This window comes from Dipteris shenzhenensis, chromosome 21 (genome assembly GCF_047967505.1).
Source record: "Dipteris shenzhenensis isolate YYH24624 ecotype China chromosome 21, Dip_SZ_1.0, whole genome shotgun sequence".
Lineage (NCBI taxonomy): Eukaryota > Viridiplantae > Streptophyta > Polypodiopsida > Gleicheniales > Dipteridaceae > Dipteris > Dipteris shenzhenensis.
This window is the reverse complement of record NC_141616.1, coordinates 26164575-26186063: the sequence shown is the minus strand read 5'-3', so window position 1 is coordinate 26186063 and position 21489 is coordinate 26164575. Positions and strand designations below refer to the sequence as shown.

The window sequence follows — 21489 nt, the reverse complement described above, 5'->3', positions numbered from 1 at the left end:
CGGAGCTATCTTTGAATAGATAGTAGAGCGCCCTCGGATCTCATAGTAAATTGGGCATCGAAAAATGAAATGCTCCTCATACTCAATCTCCTGTAGGCTACATAATGTGCATATATATATATATACACACACACACGTCTCTCCCTGGGTAAACCGTTTGCTCAACCACTCTCAATACGGAGTCTATGTGAAGAGACCCGAAACTGCCCAATAGAGATCCTCAGCAAGTGGGGTAGATGAATTCGCGTATATCCCGGTGGGTTAATAAACCCCTCATTTGAGATATGTAAACCGTGATATCTGTAGAAGTTGAGCTTCACTGAGAGCTCACTCAGTTCCAACCAAGCCAGAATTTATGTAGCTGCAAGATATCCTCATGTATGACCTGGTTGACCTCGTGATATTGTAGCGGGGAGAACGGCGCATCAATGCTATACTGGAAGGGAGGAAGTCTATCCATGTGGAGCCCCAATCACCTTAATCACCTCGTTGTGTGTGCATACCAACACCTCTGATCACCTGCATCTGATAGAGCCATAGAGGAGGACAATGCTAGCCAATGTAGTCTGTTGCATCCTGAGGTGCGATCTCCATATAACTCGGTATAAGTAGGTGATGACCTGAAATGGTGCGTCAAGCTGCAATGGAGATGAACCAAACTCAGCCTTGATAATCTGGTGAGGAATTGACGGTTTACTGCGAGTCATCTGTGATAGCATGAGTACATGTAGTTGCTCCACACGAGCCACTCTAAATTTGACAAATCTGGCCCCCAGCAAGGGCTGCCATACATCCCTGCTGGTCGGACCAAGGAACAAAAAAGTAAGCACTTTGTCCAGGGGTCACTGAAAGTGTGAGCGGAAACAGTGCCTCTCTAGTCTGGCCAATGAGGTGTGCCCTTTGCCCAAGCGAGCCTGCATCGCTAGTCTCATGGTGAAAATAGGTCCGGAGAAGATAACCCCTAAATATGTGTACGATGAGACAATCTCAACTAGTGACCCATCAAAGGTAAACAGCTCCTGATGCATAGCAACCTGAGATGTATTGAAGATCATAACCTTGGTTTTGCCAAGGTTGATCTTCAAGTCATGCGACTCACAAAAAGACTGTAGCGCATCTAAATGCCTCTGGAGGCCCTCTGCTGAGGACGATAAGAGTACCACATCATCAAGAGTGCCAGCAAGAGGGCAACCAACCCCCCTATTGTCTGCATAATTGTCTCAAGCTCATCATTTTGTAGAGGCTGAACAAGGTTGGTGAAAGAGGACACCCTTGTTTGACCCCAATAGTACATCTCATCTGTCCATCCAGACCCTGTCCGAACTTTGCCTGATATACTCTTGTAAAGTGCCATGACCGCCCAAATGATCTCCTGATCATAACCCAAATCCAGCAAGCGCCTGATGAGGCAGGCTCTCGGAATTGTATCAAAGGCTTTGCAAAAGTCCACAAAGCAACAATGAACCCTCTGTTTTCGTGCCCTCGCCTCCTCAATGATACACCTGAGTGTGAGAATGTGATCCATGGTCCCATGATCATGTTGGAATCCGGCTTGTCCATATGCTCTAAGCCCCTGCATCTCTGCAAATCGACTGACCTCGGCATCAAGCACTGATGCATAAATCTTGGACATGACATGTTTGATCATGATGGTCTTGTTCCCGGGCTCATGGGATCCCCTGCCTTGTGGATGGGCTAGATAGTGTTAATAGTCCAGCTGCGTGGGAAGCCAAGACAAACAGCTTCATTGAAAAGCTTTGCTAGGATTTGGGCTAGGATGGATGGATAGATAGATATATATATATATATATATATATATATAGAGAGAGAGAGAGAGAGAGAGAGAGAGAGAGAGAGAGAGAGAGGGGGGGGGGGGGGGGGGAGGGAGGGGGATAGAGGTGAGAGCTGGAAGGGGGAAGGTAATGTAGATTAGAGTAGGAGCATCAACATCAAAACATACCGTACAACGGGAGTGAAGTGGGCTTCAACTATATCCCCTTTATCCCTCCAGGCCCAAACAACCCTACCCTAATTGCTGCTAACCCCCACTAATTTGGTTCAGTTTTGGCCTTCATTACACGTTTGAGAATTGACTTTCTGTTTTTTTGATTGGCCTTTATGGTTTGGAATGGGGAATTTCTGCATTAAAACCAGCATTAAATGTAGGGTCTACGCAAGCTTTCATAATCTGCAGTTCCTCATACATTTTAAAAATTCTACGTGTGTATTTGTGGATGTTTTTCCTCAAAGCTATGTGTGCTACTGATGTAAGGATTTCGTAGTGCTTGCTTATTAGATGGAGATTGACTTAGGCAATGCCTTGTTATAAGGTGCTTTGGCATCCTACTAAACGTATGTCCCTTTTTGATTCAGGGCCTACAGATACATATGCCACTATAAGATGTGTTAAGGAGCAGCGCTGTACAAAAACTGCTAGAGGTAAAATTATTTGCAGTGCATCTTACAATCTTTTCTTTTCTTTTTTTCAATTCTGAAATTTATGAAGCCTGAACAAAAAAAAGAGGTTTTGGGAAGGAAGTTTGAAACGAAAATATCAATGAAGAAAGAAAGACCTTTAAGCACAACTAGACAAAATAAAGGTTTCAAATCTAAGAACTACACCTCTAGTTCCTCCCATAGGGGGTTGTACTCTCATATTGATTTCAGATTCCATGGTCTCATAGGCTTTTTTGGCCTTCGTAGACGTTAATAAATCTCTCTCTCTCTCTCTCTCTCTCTCTCTCTCTCTCTCCCTCTCTCTCTCTCTCTCTCTATATATATATATATATATATGTTGCCAAGCCTATGCACATGTCAGAGAAAGCTATGAGGACAGCAGAAGTAAAATCTATTGGAGCAGCCAGCCAAAAAGCTAGAAAGCTATGAGGACAGCAGAAGTAAAATATGTTGGAGCAGCCAGCCAAAAAGCTAGAAAGCTACTTAAAAGAAACCTTGGAACACCACAACAAAGTACTCGGACTAGCGCACCAGCTAGTTCAACAAGTACTTAAGACATAGCAAGTCTATAATATTTTTCTTTCAGTAGGTGTAAAAGATCACTATCTGTTGATAGTGATCAACACTCCCATAGATCATGAAGGGTCTGAGGTGGTCTTTAATACAATCATATCATTTGTGTGTGTGTGTGTGTGTAACTGGCGTTCGAAACCCTAAAGGGTGGTAAACCACAACTAACTCTGATCACACCGTCAATTACAGCCACTTAAACACACCACATCAGATAGCATAAAAGAAAGTACAGGTGAGGCTAGAATGCCCCTGCTCAATGATGATTGATCACACAGCAACACCGATTGGCTCCAAACACTTGGCGCCCCTTGCGGTATTTCTTTATCCTTCTTTACTGGTTTATAGTTACCAAAAACGGCCGTTTTTGGCCTGGAAACAAAAACGCCGAAACGGAAACGGCCTTTCTTCCAGAAACGCCGTTTCGTGATCTCTCTCTCTCTCTCTCTCTCTCTCTCTCTCGGAGACTCTTTTTACATTGTATCGAGACGGGTCCCATGGGTCATTTTTTGGCTCCCCGAGGACGCTAATAAATTCTACTTCTACTTCTCTCTCTCTCTTTTCCGTTTTTCTGTTTTTTCATTTTTTTGTGGCCCTCTTTTGATTAATATGTTTTTGCCTTCTTTTGATTAAAAGATTTTTCGTCGATTTGTCGCCTCCTGTTGTCGTTTCCATCTCCCGTGTTGTTGCTCTCCATCCTGCTGCTTTCCAGCCTCTCCATCTTTGTCATTTGATTCTTGGGCCCTGGTACCCGCAGCCTGCTCTCCTCTCCATCCCTCCATCATGTAGGCTGGTAGCTGCTCTCCATCCTCAGCCTACTCAGCTCTCCATCCCTTCTTACCTCTCCATCCTCCTTCTACCTCTCATCCTCCTCCGACTCCTACCTCTCCATCCTCTTTCACCTCCCCGTCCTCCTACGTCTCCATCCTCCCTTTCACCTCTCCATCCTCCCTCTCAAACTTCAGATTGTTGTAACTTCAAAGTTAGAAGTTAGAACTTAGAACTTAGTTCATGACAAATGTTGATTCTTGAAGCATTATTCATGGATAATAGATGATACTAGATAGGTCAATCATCATAGGAATTTAGAATCATAGAAAAGTGCATGATGCTTCAAGATAGATAATTGTATTATGTATAATTTGCACTTTATTGATAATTGTATTATGTATAAAAAATATTTTTTAATACAAAAATTGTACCATATTGCCGTTTCTTCCGTTTTCGTTTCTGCGGGGGCTAGAAACTCTGTTTCCCCGGTTTTTCCCTTTTCCGTTTCTTGCGTTTTCGTTTCGGCTAGCAACTATGTTCTTTAGTGAAAAGTAATAGCAAAATTACAACCAAGGCGCTTCTTGAATTGATCCCAGTGGCTATCACTGTTCACCGGCCCACACTAGGCACACAGTGCATCAAATTGGCAAACTGTGCATCCCAACTGCTAGAGCAACCTCTGACCTCAACAACCTGGTCTCAACTTGGGTTCACCCTCTTTGATTGGGTGATTGCAACAGACCTAGGGAATCTCTCAACCTGGGTTCACCCTCTTTGACTGGGTGATTGCAATAGACCTAGGGATTCCCGTAGAGAACTTCAAATAGAGAAACTAGAAATAAAGCCCAAAGTGAAAACAAAGAGAAACTGGGCTGGAAATCCGGGATTGTGCGCCCATAGCACCGGGTGCAACCAAAAACACCTGCTCTTCACAAGAACAGGTCCCTGGGATATTCAGAATCCTGCCAAAGACCTCAAAACAGAGTTTTGCAGCCAGAAATCCTAATTCGCAGCAAGAAAAACCAGCCTCGGGCTGCGTGCAAGTGCAAGACACCTTCAACAAGGTCTGTGCAGGCTGTATGGCCTGTCCGTACAGTCTGTACAGTCCTTGCAGCCTGGTGGAATTCTGTACAGTCTGTATGGACTGTTTGTCAGTTTGTACAGCCTGAAAATTGCGCCTTACAGCTGCAAATCAGTGCCAGGATGGGCTCCAACAAGTCGCAGTAGATGCTCCTTGGCTTGGACTGCATGCAACAGGGCTGGAGGGGAAGAAGAAGAAGAAGAAGATGACGAATTCTAGAACAGGCTCCAGAATTGGATGCCAGCTGTCCTAAAGGGGGGGGAAGATGCTAAAAGTGGAGCTGGTAGGCTACATGCTTGACATGTGGCACATTAATGCCCCTACCCCCCTGTACCAAATTCCTAGGGGCAACTTTTAAAGGCTCTAGCCCCACTAACCAATGACGAACATTGGTACTATCTAGGGGTAACCTTTTAATCCCTTTTAGCCCCTCTTCCCACGTGAAACTTGGGAATCTATCTGGGGGCAAACTTCCTAGCTCCGTCACACCCCTCCGCGAGGTCAAAGTGATGCCATGCCTTGATTCTAATAGTTAGGTCTAGCTAGTGTGTCCAGTTAGATGTTAACACTAGGGGCTTTCAGGAACTTACCGCTCCTCTAGGCCAGTCCCCCATGGGCAAATTGGTTACAAACTTAGTCATAGCTTATTTGCTTACAAAATTCACGTCCCCATGACACACACTCTCTCTTCCTTCCTCCCTCCCTTCCCCCCTCCCTCTCCCCCCCCCTCTCCTAGGCAAACGGGGGGGTCCACACGGGGGGGGTTAGAGCGTAGTTGACTACCTCATGGGATCCCCTGCCTTTGACCCACACATTACTAATTTCTTTGTTTCCTTGCCACCACCCGGAGATAATCATTCTCTTTAGTATATCCATCCACATAATGGCTGAGCCAAAGGTCATTGGGGGCTACATCCAGTTTCACACTATTGGTGACATTAGACATGCAGCTCTGAAGCTACACTGAGCCAAAGGTCATGAGGGGCTACATCCTGAATACATTGCATATGGACTAAGTACCTGGCCTCGATCTTGGCAAAGCCTTTTAACAAAGTAGTCGCACTGGTTTTTCCCACACCTGCACCCTTAACACCATCATTCCTATTCACAAAGTAGGGGATCCCATGAGCTCGAAAAACCATTGGACAATTATGATTGGGCATGTCATGTCCAAGGTTCATGTCTTAGTGCTCAACACATAGGTTAGCTAGTCTCCAGAGCACCAGGGATTCAGAGCTAATTGATAGGCTGGCTTCCACGCTGATCATGCGACTCTAGATCACATCCTTACGCTTCGAGGTGTCATCGAGGGGGCTAGAGCACGGAGACAGAGGGTTTGTTGCTACTTTGACAATACTGGCTAGTCCACCATAGAACTTGAAAAATCCTTCAGCAAGCAATGTTGCCAACTAAAGGGTTTCACATTTTTCTAGTTTGAATAAATGAGCTATCTTAGTCAATCTATCAACCATTATTCACATAGAGTCATGACTTATATGTATCCTAGGTAAATCAACAATAAAATCCATAAAGATACTTTCCAACTTGGTAGATGGGATTTCCAGTGGATGAAGGAAACCGCCTAACTTAGCCGTTTTGCTTTATTTACTTAGCACTTCTGACAGTGATAACGTCCCCGAATCTCGTAGTAGGTTGGGCAAACACAAAGAAAATGCTACTTTGTCTCAACCACCCCCAGCGTACATAGTGTGCAGAGCTGCTGCTCTCTAGGTATACCCACTGCTCTCCCTGCCTCAATCCTCAGATGATGGGATGAAACCCGCATCTGACCAATGGCAATCCTCAGTGCATGAGATACTCCTCTATCCTCGAGATACTGGGGTCTGAGAATGAATCCCTCCTCTGATACTCTCAAGAAGTGGTCGCGATAAAACTGGGTCTTGGTGGGGAGCTCCTGGTCCTCCCCTCAGGTCCGGAATATGTGAAGCTAGAGGAGGTCTAGCCGTATGATACGGTTGATCTCATCTCGCAGGATCGACTCAGGAGGTGCATTCATGCTGTACTGAAAGGAGGGGAGCCTATCCATTTGGATACCGTGCCTGGCAAGCCATGTAGATATGCGGCATACCATGTGTCTACCCCACTCTTTGTGAGTCGTCTGGATGACTCTAGGGCCAACCTCGGAAGTCTCCAATGGGGTAAGTCCCAGACTCTGTGGATGAAAGTCACTGTCCTGAAAGATGGCATCAACCTAGAGAGGTGTCATGGCGAACTCTGCCTGTACTATCTCATGTGGAATTGAGGGCTTACATCGGATCATCTTGGATCCCATCGTCACCTATAGCTGCTCGAAGCTCCTCCAGTCTGTCCTCGGAAGATCGCACCCCCAGAAAGGTGTTGCATACATGACAATCAGCCGCGCTAGTGTGTCGAAAAGCCAGCCCTTCGTTGGTGGATCCTGGAAGTGTGCCTGGAAACATTGCCGCTATAGTCTAGCCAAAGCACTACGCCCTCGTGTTGCCCCACCGCCCCTCCATTCGCGCTGCTCCTCCTCCCTCCTGCACTGCTCCCTCTCCCTCCCGCACTCCTCCCTCTTTCGCATTGCGCTGCAGCTGCTGCAGCTCCGCCCGCCGCTGCAGCTCCCTCCTCAGCCCGTAGCTCCCTTCTCCGCCCCTCCACTCCTGCTGCTGCTTCCCCCCGCCTGCAGCTCTGCTTGCTGCTTCCCTCCCCGCCTGCAGCCTTGCCCGCCTCCTCTCCCCCGCTTCTACTCCACCCCAGCCCCTCCGCCTGCAACTCCCGCAACCCCTCCGCTTGCAGCTTCCTCCCTCCCTGTCGAGCCTCACCAGCAGCTCCTCCCTCCCCGCTTACCCTCAGTCCTCAGCTCACCTCGCCTACCCTCTCTGCCTACCCTACTACCCTGAGCTAACCTCACCACCCTTAGCCCTTCTCTTCTGGCAGATGCGTAGGCCTTTGTGACCACTACCCTAGGGGCGATTGAGCACAAGATTGAGAGAGCATGGCGGGTTGGGAAGGACCCCAACTGAGAGCAGCCCCTTATCATATGGTTCCATGATGCCCAGGCACGACCTTCGGCTTTACGTCATAGGTCAGCCTTACGAGACCAGCCAGCGATCTCCATGGACAGTAGTACAAGATGGACGACTCCTTACAGGCCCCCGTCAGACACCCACCTCTCCTACTGCATAGGGAGGTGGGGTCTATGAGACCCAGACATCCGAGACCCTATTCTCTACTATCTGGAACTGTAATGGTACCTTATGGTTAGAACCAGGGAACTTTTGGGAATGCTATACAGGTCACGACATAGTCTTTTACACAGAGACACATCAGAGTCCAGAGCACCCACTACCAGTAGTCAGCGGGTATACATGGGAGTCTGCCTATAGAGATGAGACGAGGGATACAGGAGGGGTTCGACGGTCAGAAGGAGTCACAGTCCTTTACAGATCCACACTTTTGGGGGCCATCTCAGTGGAGTAGAGAGATCCACACTCCAGGTTTCTCTGGATCCGGATTCGACACATGGATAGCCGGGATTTGTTTATTGCAGTTTGCTACTTCCCCCACGAGACCTCCCACTTTGCCAGAGATACTTGAGGGGAGAATGAGATACCCCATTTGCTGCTCTTTACCAGTCTATTGTTGACTTCTCTAGCCGTAGGGAAGTCCTCCTAGTTGGGGACTTCAACGCGAGGACAGGGGCTTGTCAGGCACCACTTCTCGACTTCAGGGATGATTCCACTCTACTGCCAGACATTGACCTCGGGAGGCAAGTATGCTACGAGTTTCAGCTGACAGACGAGGACCGCTCACATCTTATAAGCAGGCACTATTAGACCTTGGCAGGATGCATGATCTTATTATCTATAATGGTCTTGACAGATGGCTTGCATCAGGTGACTTCACTTGCTTTCCGCATGGGGGAGGCTGCAGTGTTGTGGACTACATCATGGGATCCCTTGCCTTCACCTCTCACATCTCTGACTTTACCGTAGCACTTCTCCCTCTAGGGGCTGATCACACCTATCTTTTCTTTAGGATTTCTACTCCTCGCCGCATAGCACTTTCTACCCCTTTGAGTTCTTACTCCACCTACCATGATATACGCTTTGATCGCGATCACTCACCTACTTACTCTGGCCGTCTATGCATACTTCTCGCATACATTGACTTTATACCCCTATTAGGGGATTGCGTTGCAAATTCAACAATTCCTAAAAAGAATTCAAACATTGAGATCCATAAAACCTAAATTATTATTCCTTGAAACGAAAAGACAACTTGCAAGAGATTTTTTCAACTCATTGAGGGGATGATTCAAATCCAATTGTTAAGAAAGCCACAATGAGACCAAAGACAATCACAAAAGGGAAGGTCCAACAAAAGTTAATAGAAAGAGAAATAGAGAGAGAGCGGGAGAGATAAGGGCTTGTTATGCCTATAGTTTGTTACTATCAAGAAAGCCACAACATGACCTCTCTTCAACAATTAGGGTTCTTAGATGGGTAAACATTTTTATCACCTTTGCTTTTCTTAGCCCCACTGAAGCTATGGTGAAAATGTTTCTTATCACCTTTGCTTTTATCACCCATTGAAGATATGGCATGAATACATAATCTCTTCTTATCCGTATGCTAAAAAATTTCATCTTATGCAATCTTGATATCTATCTGTGATGACCTTAAAGTTCACCACCACCTATGAGACGTCTTGTTTTTACATTAGGACAATGGTACTTCTGCTCCTCTCCCCCTCTCTACTTTCTCTCCTCTCTTCCTAGCTATCTAACCACCCCCTCCTCTCTACATCTCTCTAAATTCTCCTCATAGTTTCACAGTCCCTCTACCCTCTCCCTAGAATATCTCCCTTCAGACCTTCACCTCCTCCTTGCAGCACAACTTCTATCTTAGCCCCCCTCATCTTTGCTCCAACTCATCCTTCCCTCTCCTTGCATTTACTCCCATCAACCCCCTCACCTGCACTCTCCTCATGGCTTCTCCCTCACCTCCCCTCTCCTTGTGGTGGTTGCCCCGAGCCCCTCACCTCCATGGCTTCTCCTCACCAACATCTCTTATCATGTTAACTCCCTCAAGCTCTCACCACCCCTACTTGTGTGGCTACTCTCTTCCTAGTCACTTGCTCACTATAGGAGGCTGCTCTTCACGCCTTTCCCCATACCACCCACTCCACCCGACCACCACCACTTGGGATCGTACCCTGTAATAGTTGGTACGATGATGAGTGTAAGGCTTTATGCCGTCGGCTCAGATTCGAAACAAAAAACAGCCTTCTGGGCGAACCAGAGACGCTACACGAGTACCGTCATCTGGTATGCAAGAAGAAACTGAACTTCGTCCGCAAGGCATTTAATACCATTCCGATAGCCCGCTTCATACGATGCCATACGATGCCTACATGATTTGGGTTATGACCAGGACATCATTTGGGCTGTCATGGCACTTCATGAGTGAGTTTCAGGCAGAGTCCGGACAGAATCTGGATGGACAGACGAGATCATGAGCACTATTGGGGTCGAACAAGGGTGCCCATTATCACCTACCTTATATCGACGAGCTCGAGACAGTGATGCAGGCACAGGGTGGGGTAGGTTGCAGAGGGGCTCTAGAGACACCTTGATGCACAACAGTCCTTTTGTGAGTCTCATGATTTGAAGGTCAACTTGGGTAAAACCAAGGTTATGATCTTCAATACATCTCGAGCCGTCATGCGAGATGAGCATTTCACATTTGATGGGTCCCCAGTTGAGATAGTTTCATCATACACTTACCTTGGGGTTGTCTTTTCTGGACCCATCTTCACCATGAGACCCATGATGCGTGCACGTTTGAGCAGAGGATGTACTTCATTGGCTAGGCTAGAGAGACAGTGCTTCCGCTCTCACTTTTAGGATCCACGGACCAAAGGGTTGCTTTTTGACTCCTTGGTCCGCCCAGCAGGGATGTATGGCAATCCATGGTGGGGGCCAGACTTGTTGGATATAGAGTGGGCCAAGGTGGAGCGGCTACAGGATCTCATGTTATCACGGATGATCCGTGGTAAGCCATCCGTCCCTCACCAGGTCATTCAAGCGGAGTTTGGGTCACCCCCACTACAGCTAGATGCTGCATTTCATGTCATCACGTATCTGTACCAAGTCAGGGAGTATGGGGATTACACATCCGGGCGTAGCAGGATACCATGGCTAGCATTGTCCTCTTCTATGGCGCTTGCAGTAGAGATGTTGGTATGCATGCACAAAGAGATGGTTTGCAGGATTCGGGCTCCACATGGACAGACTGCCTCCTTTCCAGTACAGCATGGATGCTCCTTTTTCTCCCCTCCTATCACTCGAGGTCAACCAGGTTATCCGTGAGGATCTACTACAGCTACACACATTCCGGAACTGGTTGGGCCCGAGTGATCTTCCAGTGAAGCTGGGCTTCTACAGAGATCACTTCTTACATATCACAGCGGAGGGTTTCATTGATCCACCAGGATACACGCAGATTCACCTACCCCACTTGCTGAGGATCTCTCTTGGGCAGTTCCGGGTCTCTTCACATAGACTTCGTATTGAGAGCGGCAAACGGAGCGGTTACCTAGGGAGAGGCGCATATGCACACTATGTGACATGCAGGAGGTTGAGACAGAGGAGCATTTCATCTTCAGGTGTCCTGTCTACTATGAGATCCGAGGGCGTTTCTATTGCCTCTTCAGAGATAGTTATGGAGTTTTGGCCTGTTTCCTCTCCTACCCAGACCAGCGATGTTTGGATGCTTTCATTCATGAGGTGCTCAGACACCGCGATAGGATACTCCGAGCACGGAGACAGGAGCAGACTTCCTCCTCAACTGATACTTCTCAGAGCTCTATCACGGAGTTCTTTCAGCCAGATCACATAGACCCCCATGAGGCGAGGCCTCGACATGACCGTGACCTGGAGCCTATGACCCGACAGCCCAGACAGAGGATTGACTCACAGATCACACTTGGGAATATCCCCTCCTTGTTTAGGGTCGGAGCCCGACCGACGGGGGTCACAGTGGCCCTGGTCAGATGCAGAGCTACGACCAAGAGACGTACCAGGACCGCACCCTTGGGGGGGCGACATCACTCTATTGCTGAGCTTATGCCTCTACTTCCACAGCCCCATCCATCCTGATGTCCTACTGCTGTTGATGATGATGATGATGATGGTTATGATGATGTCGACGATGATGCTGAGATGGATATATATATATAGTCGAGATATGACTATGTTGTACTTCGGATTTAGTACTGTCATTTTGCATTTTCTGCATTCTGCATTGGTATGGATGCTCGTTTAGTAGCTCCACTACCACAGCTCATTGTATCAGGTTTCTCAGACCCCTCGGTCTTCCGAAGACTCTAATAAACTTTCTTTCTTTCTTTCTTTCTGCAAAACACCTCTAAAGCCTCCAGATCTCTCTACAGCCCCTTCGCTGAAGAGGATATAAGGACTATATCATCAGCATATAACTGTGCTAATAAATAAAGTGCTGGAAGAGGGATTTCTCATGGAGTGGCAACTCAATAGAATTGTACCGATCCACAAAGGAGGAGACAATAGGGCAACTAAAAATTATGGAACGATCATGGTATCAGTTTAATGGCACAACTGTATGGTACTATACTTGAGCAGAAATCAGCAAACTGGCAGATGATCAAGGAAAAAGAGCACCACCTCAATTGGGTTTCAAGGCCAAGCATTCAATAATAGAGCACTTAGTCAGAATACGAGCTGCAATAGAGGGAGTCAAGAACAAGAGAAAAACAATTTACTACTGTCTTGCGGGCATGGTACCTTGATAAAAACTATGGGAAAGGATTGAACAGCTGCAAATACCTCAAGAACTTACGGAGCCACGGTTAGACTATATGAAAAGGTCCTCGGAGAATTGACAAAGCCACTAGATGCGTCAAACTTTTAAGGAGAAGATAATTATAAGCAGTGACATAGGGGTCAAACAAGGCTGTCCCCTCTTGCCAACTCTCTTTGGTTTGAATTAGAAGATTGGATGAGAGCACACAGTGAAGAGGGAGTACAAATTGCCAATTATGCCTTACTCCTACTCATCAATGCAGATGATGTAGTTGTATTTGCAAAGACAAAGAGGACAGGTAAACACACTTGGATGCATGAGGTAAACTCTGCCAAGACTCGGGGATGAAAGTTAATTCTGCAAAAACAAAGGTCATGGTAATCGAAACAAGAAACAAGAAAATGTACTTACATTCAAAGGGGAACACCTAGAAGCAATCACAACGTACAAATACTTGGGGCTAGAGTTTGAGAGCAACTACAATTGGAATGCATGTGTGGAAAGAAGAGGTTTGAAATCCTTTTACAGCTTCCAAAATAAATGCAAGAAAGCACAGCTCTGGAGCTGGAAAATGAGGACACAATGCTTTTCCAAACGGTGTTCCTCTGTGGATGTCCAGCCTGGGCACTTGGACTCTCCTTCGAATATTGGAAAATAATAAAATGAATTCACAAAAGGTTGCTTATAGGAGAGCTTAATGATACCCCTTGAAGGGGAAGCTCTGTGACAGTACATAACATACGCAACAAATCTGGTTCTCCTTGCCTAGAACTTGGGAAAAGTAAGGTTTGTGAGCGAAAACACCTGAGCATGCACTTTCTGCTCAGCCTCAAGTTTATCCTCCTTGAAAGCTTAAATTTGGCCTCCAAGAAGTATCATGTTGCTATTCTGTTTGCCATTCAATAGCATCATGCTTAACCTCTAGGCCATGACACTGATTACACATTTGGCAAGTTCCAAGCATGGCATGTGAGGGTGCCCATTTGTCCATTTTTAAAGGGTGGTGACTAGTTTTGAGATCCTAGGTGTGCTTATGTAAAGTACACACATGGGGCTTTACTCCCTCATATTAGTCATCGTATGTAAAATTCATTTCCCGTGGCGTTTCTTGCAGCTGATGTAGGCTGTCTTGCATGTGTATTTGCACTTCATTGCGACTTGTGCTTTGTTGCTTTATAATGTCTTTTGAATGTATTTGCTGGGCCAACCACCCAGGGGTAGATTTTTGAAAGTATGCATGCATTTTTGGTTAGAATTCCTTGCTGAAGATGTCTGTATTGGTGTGTGCATGCATGCACATATGCCATGCAAACATGTGGGCATGTGCACATTTCTGTACTTGTTATTTCACTGAAACACGAAGGATTGGTTGTGTTCTCCAATGCATGTGTGCCTCTCTGTGTGTGCTGGTTGTGTATCATTTATAATCATGTTCGGAATGAATGCATTTGTTATAGACTCCTGCGTGTTAAATTTTTGTTTTGCAGATCAAGGAAGGTTGCCAGCATGGAATGAGACCTTCACATTCCATTTGCAAGAGGGCGATCTTTCCAAAGATATACTTGTGCAAGTGTTTGGTGTAAAGTCTGAATCAGATGAGCTTTTGGGCCTAGCTAGGTGAGGCAAACATCTCAAACTTGGTAATCTAGAATATCTCTAATGTTGGTTACTGTAAGTCATTTTTAATTAACCTTTTCTACTGTTGCTGTTAGTTGAAAAGATATCAGAACATACCCATTGAGCAAGATGAAGCTAGCATTTACACATTATATGTCCAGAGTAATCGACTTCTCCACCAACCCTCCCCAGATGGTTATCACAGTGCCGCCAGCCCTCACCCTCTCCATTAACTCAGAGAGTTCTCTTTCTTTATGTATCAATCAGGGTTTTCCTCGTGTTCATTGTGGATGTTGATACCTGTTTGGAGGCTCCATCCCTCAGCTCTTGTATCAGGTCTTTTTTAGTCCTATAGACCCTCTGGTCCTTTTAGTAAACTTTCATTCTCCAACAACTCTGCTTCATGAATCGTACTCAATCTTTCACTTGTAATGTATGAAAAGGATCAAAGCGTTGTAGTAGAGTTGCTTGGTCTTCTGCTTCGTCCATCCCTAGCTGGTTGCAATTTGGTGATCACAGTATCCTTTGCTGACAGGAGTCTTGCTTGCACAATAAACTTCACAACCCTCAAGTTTGTTGCCAAATGCTTGATGTCCTGAGCTGAAATCCCAATGTCGAAGGAGACTAATTTGGGAAAGGAAGCTTGGCATGAAGTTTTCTAAATGTGTTGGAGTGGAGAAGCTGGACCATAGAGCTTGGGGGAGGCTTGAGTGAAGAGCTGAAGTGATTGGGAATGGAAGGGTCTGACTGGAAGAGGCTTAGCAAAGGGCTGGAATGGGGATGAGCTTGAAGGCCTAAGCGGAAGAGAGAGAGAGAGAAAGAAAGAAAGGCCTAAGCTGAAGAGAGAGAGAAAGAAAGAAATATTACAATCTTTGGCGAGGCCTCGTAAGCCTATGAGACAAAGTACAATTAGAGAGAGAGAGAGAGAGAGAGAGAGAGAGAGAGAGAGAGAGAGATGTATTAACGTCTGCAAGAGGCCTCGCGGGCCTATGAGACAAAGTGCAAAACCAAAAGGTAACTCATACAAGCCACTGAGGGGTGAAGCAAAGGGTTCACTAAGATCCTTGCTGAGAGCTAAATTGCTAAACTAGTGAACAAAATACTAGAGAGAGAGAGAGAGAGAGAGAGAGAGAGAGAGAGAGAGAGCTGATACAATAAATAAGCTCAGAGGGTGGAGCTACTAAATGAGCATCATCACCCATGCTAAATGCTAAGTACTACTTGCCATAACATCGTCTATACTACATAGTCATAACATCATCATCATCATATCAAATCAGATCCAATACCAAGTCTAGTTAGATATAGCAGATACTGGCCCCAACAAGGGAGATCATGAGGGACCCGGTAGTGGGTGGGATTGTGTTGGTAAGAGGCCAGAGATAGAACGCTGGCGTCTATCTGTGGATGGATCTCTACCTCGCCGGCCACCCATGATCTAGTGGTTTGTGTGGTATGGCTAGAAGAACTCCATAATCATACTCTGAGATGAGTATTTGTGTCTTTGTGCCTAACTGTCCCGTGGATGAAGGTGGTCAGGCATCTCTCATCTGGATAAGAGAGGAATCTAAAGAGTAGTCCGAAGCCATCTCTGAAGAGACAATGATAGCGGCCTTGGATCTCACAGTGCATAGGGCATTTGAAGATGAAGTGCCCCTTTGACTCAATCTCCCGTCGATCACACAAGGTACATATGCGCCTCTCCCTAGGTACTCCTCAGCTCGCCCACGCTCAATGCGGAGTCGATGTGATGAAACACGGCACTGTCCAATAGAGATCCTCAGTGAAAGAGTGGGGGAGATGGATCTAGGTATACCCTGGAGGGTCAATAAAGCCCTCCTTGGATGCACAAGCAATGATCCCTGTAGAAGTTGAGAGAGAGAGAGAGAAAAGAAAGAAATAAAGATGTATTAACGTTTGCAGGAGGTCTCGCGGGCCTTTGAGACAAAGTACATAACCAAAAGTAACTCATATAAGCCATTATGGGCTGAAGGTAAGGGCTCACTAAGGCCCTTGCTGAAAGCTAAAGTGCTAAACTAGTGAGCAAAATAGCAAAGTGGTAAAATAGCAAAATATTATCAAGTGCTCAGAGCTAATGCTCCTAGTACACGCAGAGGCTCCATATATCGAGGCACCCTGTTGGCTCTCTGATGGGATGTGAGGAGCTCTCGTATATCTGTCTGTCGAGCTGTCTCTCGAGGTGACGGAGGGCGTGGTCTCCTCAATCTCTGTATCTCATGGGCTACGTCAAGGGTGACGCGTCGTCTCTGGCGGTCTCCTCTGAGGAGGGCTGAAATAGACTTGATCGTGCGTGCTTTGGTCACTCTTTGTGCCACATGTGGATTGTGCGCCTCTCGTCCGGCAGCATCGTGGTGGTGACTCTCACTGCTAATCCATGATGCACTCATCTCATCAAGCTCCTCTCCCTCAGCCTCCCTAGAGCTGACTCAGATGCATAGAAGTTTGTAACACGTGTCTGTGCTCGGTCGATCTCGATGACCTGTGGCATCGCCTCCTGCTACTCTATGGTCTGTCGCATCAGTATACCTCTGTGTCGTCGCATCTCAATCAGATAGAGCCCAACACAAACCTGGTCGGGAAAATGGATCAGCCGTGTAAGCGCATGCCCCTCTTGAAAGAGGCAGTAATATTGCCGTCATATCTCATAGTAGCCTCTACCTCCTTTGCTCTTTGCATATGCTTGCAGCTTTTTCTGCCTCAATCCTTAGTTGATGTGACGAGACTCGCAACTGTCCGAAGTGCATGTGAGACTCTTCTATTGTCGAGATACTGAGGTCTGATGACGAGACCATGCTTCGAGACCCTCAGGAAATGGTCATGGTAGAACTGGATCTTGGGTGGGGCACTCTTAGTCTCCCCCCAAAGCTCGAGACATATGAAGCTAGAGGAGGTCCAACCGTATGATATGGTTGATATCATCTCATGGGATCATCTTGGGTGGTGCATCCATGCTGTATTGAAAGAGGGGAAGTCTGCCCATTTCAATGCTGTGGCTACTAAACCGTGTGGCTACCTGTACATACCATGCTGTATCAACACCGCTCTCTGCCAGTCGCTTGGAAGACTCCAATGCTAGTCTTGGTAATCTCCACTAGGGTAAGGCCCAAACTCTATGGAGGAATGTCACTGTCAGAAAGATGGCATCAACCTGGAGAGGGGTCATGGCGAATTGTGCCTGTATAATTTGATGGGGGACCGAGGGCTTACTCCGAATCATCCTAGATCCCATAGTCACCTGTAGCGTCTCAAATCTCTTCCACTTTGTCATCGCTGAAATGTCACTCCCCTAGAAAGGTGCTGCACACATGTCTGTCGGTCTCACCAGGAGGTCAAAAAGCCAAGCTTTTGTCGGAGGGTCCCGGAAGAGGAGGTCAAAAAGCCGAGCAGCTTGAAGTGAGCCAATCAAAAAGGCGAGCCGCCAGAAGTGAGCCAAGACCAAGTTCCCTTGGCTAATAGTTAACTATTTAAGTCCTCCATCATTGAGGACCAATGCATCCTTTGTTCTTTTTCTCGGGTACCATTTCTTCCTCACATTTTGTGTTACTACTTCGGAATATGGCTATGGCATCAGCTATCTTGGACTGATCCTAGTTGGTTGAGGCATTTTCAAGTTTCTTGCTTGTCTCTACTCCTTGCACTAGTAACTTCTTAATTTGGAGAATGCTCTTTGCACTAGTAACTTCAAGTTTCCCGCTTCTCTCTACTCCTTGCACTAGTAACTTCTTAGTTGGGAGCATGCTCTTTGCACGCTTTGGGACCACGTGTTAACACATAGTCCAAAAGCATGCAAAGAGCATGCTTTTGGAGAATAAAATGGTTCACAGTGTATGATTTGAGGATTTGAAGTCCAAAATTTTAAATACGAGGTTTGAAAAAAATGCATAATTACAGGGGTGTGGCATTTTGTGACCCCTAAAAAATAAAATTGGAGTTTTTCTTACTTCAGTTTATAAGATTTATAGGTTTTTGAATTTAATATTTAGAGATGAGAGTGTGTGTGTGTGCGTGTGTGTGTGTGTGTGGGGAGCATGCTCTTTGCACGCTTTGGGACCATGTGTTAACACATAGTCCAAAAGCATGCAAAGAGCATGCTTTTGGAGAATAAAATAGTTCTCAGAAGTCCAAAATTTTAAATACGAGGTTTAAAAAAAATGCATAATTACGGGGGTGTGGCATTTTGTGACCCCTAAAAATTAAAATTGGAGTTTTTCTTACTTCAGTTTATAAGATTTAGAGGTTTTTGAATTTAATATTTAGAGATAAAAGTGTGTGTGTGTGTGTACACTTGAAAGCTGTAAGTGTTCAAAGTTTCCTTGCACAAGATGGTCACATATAGTGACTACATTCATTCACATGTGAGCACATATAAGTGTTCAAAGTTACAAGTGTGTGTGTGTGTGCACTTGAAAGCTATAAGTGTTCAAAGTTTCCTTGCACAAGATGGTCACATATAGCGACTACATTCATTCACATGTGACCACATATAACAAATATCAATCACATCTAGACAACATAATGTGCATCCTCACTCTACATGGGGGATGATCTATAATTTAAATTTATCCTTCTATTATACTTCTCCATTTGACTTGCCTATCAATGATTGATGATGTAGTTTTGGGCAATGTTTTTTCTTAAATCAGGCCACAAATGCATTCGGATTGCCCCAAAACCCCCCAAAATATTTAACAAAAAGTTGGTGTATATTATATATATTTTTACATCATCAATGCATTTGGAGTGCCCCAAAACCTCCTAAACGACTTTTGAATCACCAAACCTGGACTCCAGATGAGAGAGAGATGACAAGCTTAAAAGATGCCTACAGGTCCACAAAAGGACTGCGTGTTAACACGTGGCCCTTTTGTTAACACACGTCCTTTTGTGGCATGTTTAAGCCATTATTTGAAGTGGAGGATGGGCATGCCAAATCATTCTTAAAACATTCTTAAAGGTCCACAAAAGGACCGCGTGTGCTGCACTAGAACTGGGGTCAAGACCTCCTGTCCATGTGCAAAGTGCTCAGGGAGTAGTCTCATGATCTAGTGATATCCGGTTGTGAAGCCACAGAAGGGCAGCCCGTACATTTTGTGCAGTAAAAGAGAGAGAGAGAGAGAGAGAGAGAGAGAGAGAGAGAGAGATTAACGTCTGTGGGAGTCCTCGCGGGCCTTTGGGACAAAGTGCACACAAAGAAGACTTGTACAAGCCTCATTGGGATGGAGCAAAGGGTGCACTAGGGCCCTTGCTGAGTACTAACCTATGCTGATCTATTGAGCTCAAGGGCGAGAGAGAGAGAGAGAAAGAGAGAGAGAGAGATTGATTACCGTCTTCGGGAGGCCTCATGGGTGTATGAGACAAAGTACAATTAGCTCAAGCTTGCACGATCCACTGTGGGTTGAGGCAAAGGGCTCACTAAGACTCTTTCCTGAGCACTATACTAGACTATGCTAAGCTGAACTATGTATTCTGATTATGAGATTCTGTATTAGCTGGGTGCCTTGGTGGGTCTCATGTGAGCTGCAAGAATATGTCATATTGGTGTCTGTTGAAATGTCTCTCGCTGTGGCGGCGGGCGTGGTCTCCATGATCTCTATATCTGGTGGGCCATATCTAGAGTGATGGACTGGTCGGGCGGTCTCCTCCAAGTAGCAACTGTGAAGGGTTGGACTTCCTACGTGCTTTGGTCTGTCACTGCATCGCTTGTGGCTCTTGTGTCTCTAGCTACATCCCTCCTCCTTGTCGTCTCGTCCCACTGACGAATGCTTCCCTCACATCATCTATCTCCTCCTCTACTCCGCCATGTCCAAGGGCCGACTCGAATGTGTAGAAATCTATAGACTGTGACGTGTCGTTGAGCTCGATCCATCCCTGTCTCCCACGGTATTGCCCCCTCTTGCTCTCTGATTTGGCGCATTAAGGTCTCTCTATGTTGCCACATTTCCTTCAAATATAGGCCAACACAGACCTGGTCCTGGGAGTGAATCAGTCGGGAGGGAGGCCCAAAGCCGTGTCCCTCTTGAAAGAGATAGTGATATTGTCCTCGGATCTCATAGTAAACTGGGCAAGCACATAGGAAACACTCCTCTGTCTTTCTCTCTCCCAAAATGCATAGTCTGCAAATCCATTGCTCTGTGGATGTACCTGCGGCTCTCCCTGTGGATCCTCAGCTTGTAAGATGAGACCCTCATTTGCCTGATGGCAATCCTGAGGGTGTGAGACATGTTTGTCCTCCAAATACTATCACCAAGGAGGAGTGCCTCTCCCTGTCGGGAAAACTCCACTATGTCCTCATAGATCGTCACATAGGGGCTATGACCATCTCTAGTGACCTCACGTGCGTAGGATGATGTTTATGCTACAATAAAGAGTGGCGGTGTGTCATGTGGCTGGAATCATACCCACATGTGTTGTGCGTGCACCTCCTTCCAGTGGCCTCAGATGCGATCTAAACAAGATTGCTACCCCTCTAGAGCCTCGTACCCCATTATCCCTCCTTGTCTCCTTTCTGAAAGCTGACTCCTAGGTATATCCTGTGACTGTGGGCAATCCTCCTTCAAGACTCTCATGTGTTTCAGTGTAGAAAATCATCTCCCTACCATTGTAGGTCTCTGAGAAGCCCCTTGGATCTGACCATAGGGTGCCATTACAATTCCATACCGTTTTCTTCAATTCATGTTGTCCCCTCATCCCATGGCGTGGGCACCATCATGCACTATCTCCACCTGCATCCTCCTTTGTCTTTCCTTTCGTGGATTATAACTTTACCATCACTATAGACAGCCCATTTGCCCTCCTCTCTGGCTGCCATAACAGGTATCATTCCTTCCTTCCGATGCTTCTGTTGCAAGAGTGTAAGATCGTCATCAAGGTATGTCTTAGTCCCTTTTAGAGTGGCTCTCATGCTCATAAATGTGGACCTATCCATGGCAGTCCTAAACTCAATTATGAGCGGTCTCGTGGGTATATCATCTCTTCCTACTCACCACACAGCCTCAAAGGTGAGATTGATGTTCATCTTAGTGATGAGCGCTTTTGCATCCGCTATTGGGTTGTCGCCCATTGCCAAGCCTCTTACTAGCACATTAAGGGCTTTATTGCTTTGTCTTTTTCCCTCCTCTAATGCATCAGAAATGAACGCCTTCTTCT

At 46.2% G+C, this 21489-nt stretch overlaps 1 protein-coding gene across 3 annotated transcripts in view; it reads left to right on the top strand.

Moving 5' to 3' along the window:
* The window catches only part of LOC147888690 (uncharacterized), a 100783-nt gene that overhangs the window by 32116 nt on the left and 47178 nt on the right, over positions 1 to 21489 (top strand). For all 3 annotated transcript variants that reach the window (XM_087392836.1, XM_087392837.1, XM_087392835.1), the window contains exons 3-4: positions 2374 to 2439; positions 14193 to 14322. In XM_087392836.1, the coding sequence (XP_087248962.1) occupies positions 2374 to 2439; positions 14193 to 14322 (196 nt within the window). The remainder of the gene's footprint in view (positions 1 to 2373; positions 2440 to 14192; positions 14323 to 21489) is intronic.